The sequence below is a fragment of the Orcinus orca genome, chromosome 8 (genome assembly GCF_937001465.1).
Source record: "Orcinus orca chromosome 8, mOrcOrc1.1, whole genome shotgun sequence".
Taxonomy (NCBI): Eukaryota; Metazoa; Chordata; class Mammalia; order Artiodactyla; family Delphinidae; genus Orcinus; species Orcinus orca.
In genome coordinates, this window is record NC_064566.1 from 69,560,244 (window position 1) to 69,570,502 (window position 10,259).

A 10,259-nucleotide genomic window follows, 5' to 3' on the forward strand; every position below is an offset into this window, starting at 1 on the left:
TCAACTTTCAGCTATAAACACAGGGGCTGGTCTATCTTGTTCTTCATTGACTCCCCCAGGCCTGGCACAGTGCCTGGCACTTTGGGCTTCCCATAAACACCTGATGAAAGAATGAATGTCTTTAGGCAAGTCTCTCAACCTCTCTGAGCCTCAGTTTCCCCATCTATAAAATGGGGCCTAATAATACCTATCTGCAGGATTACTGTGAAGTTGCATGGAAAAGCAGCTGTTACAGTGCTTGGCACAAAGTATGTGGTGTTCAATAAACAGTCACAGATATTATTGCCTTGTCATTGTTATTAACAATTATAAAAGGAGGTACTGGCTTTTCTTCTCTTCAGTTGGCTAGAGGCTATTATTAGTGATCTTTCTAAACTACACATCTTGCTGGGTCTCTCCTGGTTCTGAAAGACCTAAAAAGTCTCGCCTCAACCTTCTTTTCCTTCCCCATCTCCCAAGACTCCTTGCCATCCCCCAATTCCAGTTGCACCAAACTGTGGACCACTCCCCACTGTGGCTTACTCCCTCTAGCTCAGCTCAGATCACCCATCCCCATTCTCAGCCTTCTGCTCACTCCTAAAGGCCCATCTTAAATGTCACTCCTCTGCCAGGCCCCACTCGGCTCCCGCAGCTGGCTTTGCGTTCGTGTTGGATGAGTGACTGCCCATCTCCCCCGCTAGAAGGAGCAGGCAAGCACACACTTAGGTGCGAACCGCCAGCACCCCAGCCGTGTGTGACATGACGGATGGCTCATTCAAACTGGGGCTGTCAAACTGAATCGACAGTCTACCTGACATAACAAGCTCTGGTTCAAGGACTCCTGAACTCCCATCCCAGAGTATGCAGAAGGCCTGCTTGATGGCAAGAAGGAAGAGAGGGTCTGGTGTTCTGCTTTGGGGCATTGGCCTCCAAAAGGAATGTGCTCCAGTCCCACAGTGAGCCTGGGGTGGGGATACTGCAATCGGACAGAAGGGCAAACAGCCAGAGAAGGCTCACGTTAGGTCCCCTGGCCAGTGTCTGGTGCCGAGGGACCCACATCTCCCTCCTGATCCCCTGGCACTAGTGTAAGAGCCTATCAGAGGAAATATTCCAGCACTTAAGATCCAAGACCTTCCCAAGCCCCAGTCCTTTAACTGTTAAGACAACTTATCAGATTGAATATGAAGAAATTGACCAGAGCTGAAAAACCTGACTTGACTAAAGAATTGTCACCCACTACTGGCCCCAAGAGCGAGAAGGTGGCGGTGCGGTGTCTGTGCTCATTATTTCCTGTCGCTCAGAACCTTCCTCCACCTCCCGGCTCACCTGGCTTCCTCCTACTTTGCCTTCGAGGCTTCTTCTTTGAGAAGACTCCTTCTAACTCTCAGCTGAGCTAAATGCTTTTCTCAGTACTCCCTGGGCATCTGACCTCAAATCATCTGGGTAGGATCTGACCTCCCCTCTGGGTCATGTGATTCCCCCCACTGCAGGGACCGTGCTGAGTACCGCTGGCTCCTGGCATGGTGCTCCCAACACAGTAGGTGCTCAGGAACCATTTACTGAACCAAACCAAACTTCAGAGCAAAGCAGCATTCTCTCTTGACCTAAGCCCGGTGGCAGAGTATCATGGGTTTGTCAGGATTAAACTACTAATAAGGCATAAGCGAGACTCCTCTGCATTCAATGCTGGGTGTTCTGAGAACAGAAGATGGGAGAAAGGTGCACTGTTCATGCCCAGCTCTTTCCTCAAGATAAGATGAATGGAGGGGACATGGAAATGGTCTAGTCCAGGAACTCTCTGCCTGGCCACACATTAGAGTCACCCCAGGAGCCTAACTTGAAACAGTGTTAGGTCCTGCCCTCAAAGAGACAGATGTAACCATCTGGGGTAGGGTGTGGGCATCTGTAGGTCTTACAAGCCCTCCAGGAGGTTCTCATGTGCAGCCTTGGCTGAGAACCACTAAACAGCCCACCGTCCTGGCCCTGTGCTCTGAGAGAATGAAGGTGACCCCATATACAGGGCTTACTGCCAGCACGGGACTGGAACCAGCCCCTCAGGCCCTGCCCCTTCCCAGCTGGGGACTCCCCAGGAAGCCCCAGAGCAGCGGGGCTCCTCTGGGATTAGCATGTCACTGGCCTGAGCTGCCCCTAGGGATGTGCCTCAGCAGGGGAAAGGCCACTGTGCTCCCTGGACCACAGTAAACAGCAGGAATGTTCTGTGCTCGCCTTACGGTCCAGTGTGTCCTTTCCCCTTTGCCCACAGGGCTGACCGGTGCCTTCCCAGCCCAGCAAACCAGTTATGGGAGAAAATCATTGCCCAAATTCATACTTGCCAATGATGCCTCTCTCCCACTCCAATTTCTGCTAGGTAAGTAAACACTTTCTGACCCTGAGACTGTGTTCCAGGGAAAACCCAGGTGCAGGCAGCCCAGTGTTTGAGAACACAGGCTACGGGGGTGCAGTGTCAGTGGGGTCTCTGAGTGGGGGACCAGTTAAGTTTCCAGTAGGTGCCTACCAAGGCAACTCTCCCACTTCCCCACTTCCTCTTCCTTCGCTTAGCACACCCAGACCCTGCCAGGCCCCAAGAGGATGCATGAACCTAGGGTTTTTTTTTTTACTTTTTCTTTTTTTGGATGGGGTTTTGTTGCTGCGCGCAGGCTTTCTCTAGTTGCGGTATGGGGGCTTCTCACTGCGGTGGCCTCTCTTGCTGCATAGCACAGCCTCTAGGCGCACGGGCTTCAGTGGTTGTGGCACACGGGCTCAGTAGTTGTGGCTCATGGGCTCTAGAGCGCAGGCTCAGTAGCTGTGGCGCACGGGCCTAGCTGCTCCGCGGCATGTGGGATCCTCCCAGACCAGGGCTCGAACCTGTGTCCCCTGCATTGGCAGGCGGATTCTTAACCACTGCACCACCAGGGAAGTCCTGAACCTAGTTTTTGAGCACTTGCTGTATGCCTAAAACTCTCTTCTCCACCCTGTCCTGCTGTATACCCTTACTCATCTTTCAAGACTCAACCTCACCTTCTTCATTCCCGTTCCCCAGGTAGGAGGATGCTTCCTGGTGACGGTGACTGACACAAGCAACACACATTCGGGAAGGACTCAATTTCAGTCCAGACTGACAGAGATTACAGCAAAGTTATTTATTTATAACATGCATCTTGACTTTAGATATATCGGAATATTAAAAGTAAAAAGAAAAGTCTTAGAGCAGATGAAATAAATAGGTGTCCTTAAGTCCTGGGGACAATGGAGAAAGGAGAATCTCCTGACTGCAGCCCCTTCCCAGACCAGCAGAGAATATACTCAGGACTCCCTTGGAGACCAGAAATGAAGAAATTTGGGTGACTTTCTGGTTGATTCCGCCCCTCCCTCAATAGCTTCAGTGTAATCCCCCAGGCATTTTTTGAGCACTACCCCCAAGGGGAGGAGGTGTGTGTGCAGGGGGTACCTGTCAGCCTGGAGGTGGCCCCTGGCCTTCCTCATCCTCCATACGATGTGCATATCAATAGCACTGCAGTCAGCACCCTGTATGAGGGCTCTGTTCTCCCCGCAGGGAGGGCTAAAATCTGAAAGCTGACATGTCCATCAGAAGGGGGCTAGCTAAGGAAGAAGCAGCATGTGGATACAATGACATACGGATAGCAGTTGAGAGGAAGGAGCAAGATCTAGGCTATCAACATGGACAGAGCTCAAAAACTGCTGTAAGAAGGGAATTCCCTGGCGGTCCAGCGGTTAGGACTCGGCGCTCTCGCTGCCAAAGGCCCGGGTTCAATCCCTGGTCAGGGACCTAAGATCCCACAAACGGTGTGGCATGGCCAAAAATAAATAAATAAATAAATTGCTGTAAAAAGTAAGTTGCTGAGTAACAAGCACAGCATGACTGCATTTTTTTTTAATTGCATTTTTAAAAGCACACCCAAGCACCACTCTTTTGGGTGGGTACCTTTATAGGTATGCAAGACCATTGTCTATAAATCAGAGAGGACAGTGCAGAGAGAGACCACGCCTCATTTGTTTCACCTGGGCCAGTGCAGAGCCCGATACATCATAACTGCTTAGTAACTGTGGACGGCCGCATAGGTGACCAGTGGGGCCTTGTCCTGGCATGATGGATCCCGGTGTCTCCCCGGGGTCTCCAGGGGATACCTCCAACACCGGCTCTCCCTCCCCTCCCATGGCAGCTCCAGCTAAGCCAGAACCCATAGCTCCATCTGGCTGTGGCCACTTTGGCCTATCAGCTCCCTCCCCAGACCGAGGCTCAGCCCCCATGCTGCTCCTCTGTGCTACTGGGCACTGGGCCATGAGTGACTCAGTGGAGCTAGCTCCTCCATCCCTGGCTCCACCCTGGTAAGGTGGGGATGTTAAAGGGCACTCGTGTGTGTGCACGTGTGTGGCTGTGTGCGCATACTGGGGGAACGGGCTGCTTTTTAGAAGCTGGGGTTGGAGCACAGGAAGCAAGCTGACTTGGCCCGGGCCATTAGCTAAACTTTCCTACTTAACAATAGGTCCTACTGTATAGCACAGGGAAATATATGCAATATCTTATGATAAACCCGAATGGAAAAGAATACTTAAAAAAGAATATATATATATGTATGTATGTATATATATACATATATATACATATATATATATATATATGTATATATATATATATATGAATCACTTAGCTGTATGGCAGAAATGAACACAACATTGTAAATCAACTATACTTCAATTAAAAACAAACAAACAAAAAAACCAACAACAAAAAAACCCAAAACTTTCCTGCTTGAGTCTTGGATCGTCTGCTTCCAAATGAGCGGGCGCACTGATGAGGAGGAGGCCTGATGGATAACTTCCCATGTTGAGAGCTGAGAAAAGAAATGAACAAGGGTCCTAGAAAAGCGTCCACCTTGGCCAGGTGCGGGAGGCCTGCCAGCTTTCAGAGGGGATATGCCTTTAAGTCCCTGTCTTATTCAGCTTGAGCTGTTATAACAAAATACCAAAAACTGGGGGGCCTAAACAACAGACATTTACTTCTCACAGCTGTGGAGGCTGCGAAGTCCAAGGTCAAGGTGCCAACAGACTCAGTTCTCGGTGAGGACCCTCTTCCCGTCTTGCAGATGGCCACCTTCCTGCTGTATCCTCACATGTAGAGAGAGGGAGCGCTGGTCTCTTCCTCTTATTATAAAGACACTAATCCCCTCATGGAAGACCCACCCTCATGACCTCATCTCAACTTAATTGCCTCCCAAAGGTCCCACCCACCTCCAAGTACCATTATATTGGGAGTTAGGGCTTCAACATATGAATTTCTGGGGGACACAAACATTCAGTCCATAACATCCTGCCCTTGGCCCTCAAAAATTCATGCAATGAATTCTTGCATGCAAAATACATTCATTCCATCCCAACAACTCCAAAAGTCTTAACTCCTTTCAGAGACTTGGGGTATGATTCATCTTAAAAGAAAATTACTCTCCAGCTGTGAACCTGTGAAACCAGGTAAGTTATGTACTTCCAAAATGCAGTGGTGGGACAAGCATGGAATAGACATTCCCACTGCAAAAAGAAGAAATCAGAAGTAAGAAGGAGTGACGGGTCCCAAGTGAGCCCAAAACCTAGCAAGGTAAATGCCGTTAGCTCTTTGGTTCAATGCTCTGCCTTTAGGACCCACTGAGACAGGGGTGCACCCTCACCCCTGCAGCTCTGCTGGGCATTTCCATGTCCCTGGGAGACTCTGCAAGGCCTCCATCTTGCCTGTTGAAACCAAGGCAATGCCCCACCCCTGTCTTTTGAAACCGAGGAGACAGCTCTGATGCTGGCTGAATTGTCCTCAGAGTCATTCTTTTCTTAGCCTGAAAAATAGTGTACACAGCTAAACAGCGATAATACAGTCAGCCCTGTAGGGTCTATCAAATCTGACAGCCTTCCCTCATTCCATTCTGTCTTCACCCTCTTCAGTTTCACTGGAGTTGTTTCTGCTGGAGTGGCTGATTAGGCCCGTGGTTCACACCCAGGCTAATCTTATCAAACAGTGTTTGGCCGCAATCTACATCTTCTCTTCTGAACATGCTCTCTTTTTTCGTAACACAGATAGGCTGAGAATTTTCCACATCTTTAAGTTCTAGTTCCTTTTTGCTTAAGAATTCCTCCTTCAAGTCATTTCTCTCTTCTTGCATTTTACTATAAGCAGACAGGAGGGACCAAGTTGCTCCTTCGACACTGCTTAATATCTCCTCAGCTAAATATCTAATTTCTCATCACTCCCAAGCTCTACCTTCCACAGAACACTAGAACATGAACATAGCTCAGCCAAGTTCTTTGCCACTTTCTAACAAGGATCACCTTTTCTCTGTTGTCCAGTAACATGTTCCTCATTTCCATCTGAAACCTGACCAGAATGGCCCTTAGAGTCCATATTTCTAGCATGTACTTCAAAACTCTTCCGCTTCTACCCATTACTCAGTCCCAAAGCTGCTTCCACATTTCTGGGTGTTACAGCAGCACTTTACTTCTCGGTACCAATTTCTGTCTTAGCTTGGGCTGCTATCACAGAATACCATAGACTGGGTGCCTTAAACAACATAGTTCTGGAAGCTGGGACATCAAGATCAAGGTGACGGCAGATTTGGAAGACTCTCTTCCTGGCTTGCAGAGAGCTGCCATCTTGCTTCGTCCTCACATGGCAGAACGAGATAGAGAGAGGGATCTCTGGTGTCTCTTCCTCTTCTTATAAGGACACTAACCCCATCGTGGAGGCCCCACCATCATGACCTCCTCTAAACCTAACTGCCTTCCAAAGGCTCCACCTCCAAATAGCATCACATCGGGAGCTGAGGTTTCAACATGTGAATTTCAGGGGGACACAAACATTCAGTCCATAACAGTCCCGTTTATAGAGAAAAGGCCTCAAATGCAGGGTGTTTGCGTGTTTGTGTTTGTGGAGCATGCTTTCACACAGACTTCAGTGTAAATAATGAATATCTGACTTTCTGGGTGGAAGCTTTGGGCAGAGCCTGAAGAGGCAGAGAATGGAGGGAGCTGGTGAGGGGGAGGAGGCCCCCTCTACATCATCAGTGCTGGCGCGGAAGCACAGGCCCCCATCAGGCAGGTGCACACCCACTCACTATCCTTAAGGGGTAGACTCTGGCTGGCACTGGACAAGCGCTGGGAATCTGTCTTCCTGGAGTTTACAGCTTTGCAGGAGTCACTATTCAATGGAGAACTGCAAAACTTTGACCCTTCCTCCTGGTTTTGCATGTGCTCCCTCTTTACCTAGGACGTGCTGTGTTCCCTCTGCCCCTTCCCCTGGCTGCTCCTGTCCATCTGTCAGTGGGTAGGTGCAGCTCCCTTTGGGAGGCTTGGCCTCATTCCCCTGAGCCTCTAGGGCTTCCAGAACTTTGGCACTCCCTGCCTCTCAGGACGCGCCGCTCCAAGCCGGCACTCTTGTCTGCTCGTCTGAGGACAGGACTGGGAACCATGGTAGCCCCAGTACGACTGTGGCCTGCTTCCTGGAAGCAGAGGGTGCCACGAATGAGTGAGTGAATAGATGAAGTATACACTGTGGTGAATCGTTGGTCCTTGAATGCCTGGGACAGCTGTACAGATGTTGCATGAGAATGCCTGATTGGAAACACATGTTGAAGGGTTGAAAAATGATAGAAAAGGTCACTGCAAGGCCAAACATACCTACCCACCTGATGGACAAGCTGGCTATTCCTTGCTCCACAGACAGCCAGAGGCACATGCCCCCCTCCCAGTCCTTTTGGGTTTCTGAGATCTGCAGCTGGGCTCTAGCTAGAGAGGTGTAAAGGTCAAGCGTGCTAGATTGCCCAGGTTTAAATCCTAACTCCACCACGGCCTAGCTGGTGATGGCTGTGCATCAGTTTCCTCACTTGTGAAACAGGGATGAGAGTGGCACTTTTTTCGTAGGGTTGCTCCGAGGATTCAATGAAATAAGTGTTGTCAAGCCCCGGGGGCAGTGAGCGCAAACGTGCTTAGTAAGCACCGCCCCTTACTATAGACCCTCCCACCGCCAGTGGCCCTGCACTGGTCAGTCTCCACACTTCAGATGACTAATCTGTAAAATGAGAATGGTCATAAGGATCACGATTAAATGAGAAAGCAGAACTGCATTCAAATCTGTGGTTTGGGTCCATGGTGGCCTGTGGGGCTGTGCGTTACATGAGACTCACCAAGCCGGGGGATTCCGGGGACAGCCCATCCAAACCCTCAGCTCCGGGCAGAGCGGTGAGGATCACCGCCGGCCTGAGGGATTCAGGCCCCAACACCCAACCCAAACCCCTACAACCCCTCCTCTTCGAGACAGTCTGCTGGGGGTTCCTCTGAGAGGTGGGGAGGCCTACAGCACCAGGGACCAGCGCCGGGGACCGGGGAAGGCGCGGGAAAGAGAGGGGGAGGGTCCCCGCAGTAGGGGGCGGGGCCCGTGTGCCCTGGGGGTCGCGGATGCCTGGGCTGCAGTCTGGTTATTCCAGGAAAAAGAAATAAAAAATGCTGCAGAGGAGGCGGCCACCGGGCCGCGCCGGTTATCTTCCGGGCGCCTTCCGGCTCTGATAACGCCCGGGGCGGGGCGCGTACCCAGAGTGACCCGGGAGCCGGTCTGGGGGATCCTCGCCGGGCCGGGTCCCCGCTCCAGGCCGCGCCCAGCCCCGCGGAAAGCTGTGGTTCGCCCCGCGCCCCCCGCCCCCGCCCGGTCCGGCCCTTGCTTACTCTGCAGACAGCGGGCAGCGGCCAAGCAGAGGGCGAAGACTCCCAGCGAGAGGCCGTGGCTCTTCCTCCTTCGGCTCGGCAGAGGCCTCATGAGCAAGCCCCGCGCGCCGCCGGCCCGGCATTGGCGTCCCGGGCGGCGCGGCGCGGCGCAGCCCCGGCTGTGCGCTCACGTGGCAGCCGCTGCAGCTCCTGGCCGCCCGCCCGCCCGCCCGCCCGCTCCTCCTCCGCCGCTGCCTCCTGCCTGTCCTGTGAGGCCAGATGCAGATGAGCTGGTGTACTCTGGTTGAACCAGTTCCCAAGAAGTGGAGAAGGAAGAGGAGACGGGCCGGAGGGAGGGAGAGAGAGAGAGAGAGGAAGCAGTTGGAATGCACACACTCAGAGGTAAATAATAGCAAAAAATGAGTAGTCTCCTTCCGTTCACACCCACTTGACTGGTGTTGATTCAAGATTCAGCTGGATGCTGGGTGGCAGAAGGCAGGGAAGGTATTAGCTGTTGCCTGAGGACCAAGAGGGACCATCTAATGGTTCCATGTGAAATGAGAAGGCTTTCAGGTAGGTGAAATGACAGCCTAGGGTGAGAGGGGTGAGAAGAGGACAAGGGAGCCTCAGGCTGCTCGGGGTGGAGCCACTGGACAGTGATGATAGCTACCCACCATGTACCCTCCAGCCATCTAAACACCATCCACCCACCCATCCATGCATCCACCCACCCATCCATCCATCCATCTATACATCCATCCACCATCCATCCACCTTTCTTCCATCCACTATCTACCCACCCCCCATCCACACCTCCATTCATCCATGCATACAAGATGTGTTCACTGAGAGCCTACTTATCTGCACAGGGCCTGACACGTGGTAGACAGTCATAAAATATTGGTGGATTGAAGCTGGGCACTGTGCTAAAGGTTGGGGATACAACTATGAATAAGATAGAAGTCTTTAGAAATCCTAGCGAGGGGTAGGGCTGGAAAAACAAGCAATTGCTGTACCGTGCATATGTCTCTTTGATAAGGGAGGCCCGGTATGCTATGGGGACTCAGGGCAAGAGTAATTAACCCTGGGGAGGGAGAGTACAGGGTGGAGGAGAAATTAGTATTGATCCCAGCTAGTCATGAAATTCAACTCCAGTTTGTTAAAACTAGATTTTCTAGCCTTCTTTGCAGCTGGGGGTAGCAGAGTTGTCCAGTGCTGGCCAGTGATGTTAAGGGAAGTCTTCTTGGGTGTTTCTGGGAAAGTTTTTGCTTTCTTTTATTTTAATTAATTAATTAATTAAATTATTTTTATTTTTGGCTGCATTGGGTCTTCGTTGTTGCACGCGGGCTTTCTCTAGTTGTGGCGAGCAGAGGCTACTCATTGCGGTGCATGGGCTTCTCATTGTGGTGGCATCTCTTGTTGAGGAGCATGGGCTCTGGGCACGTGGGCTTCAGTAGTTGTGGCACGTGGGCTCAGTAGTTGTGTCTCGCAGGCTCTAGAGCACAGGCTCAGTAGTTGTGGCGCACGACCTTAGTTGCTCTGTGGCATGTGGGATCTTCCCAGACCAGGGCTCGAACCCGTGTCCC

At 51.4% G+C, this 10,259-nt stretch overlaps 1 protein-coding gene across 1 annotated transcript in view; it reads right to left on the minus strand.

Moving 5' to 3' along the window:
- VSTM5 (V-set and transmembrane domain containing 5) overlaps window positions 1-8,914 on the minus strand; it is a 32,770-nt gene extending 23,856 nt beyond the window's left edge. Inside the window, exon 1 of the mRNA XM_004265470.3 lies at window positions 8,695-8,914. Within this exon, the coding sequence (XP_004265518.1) occupies window positions 8,695-8,785 (91 nt within the window). The 5' untranslated portion in view covers window positions 8,786-8,914. The remainder of the gene's footprint in view (window positions 1-8,694) is intronic.
- Window positions 8,915-10,259: the final 1,345 nt, after the last annotated feature.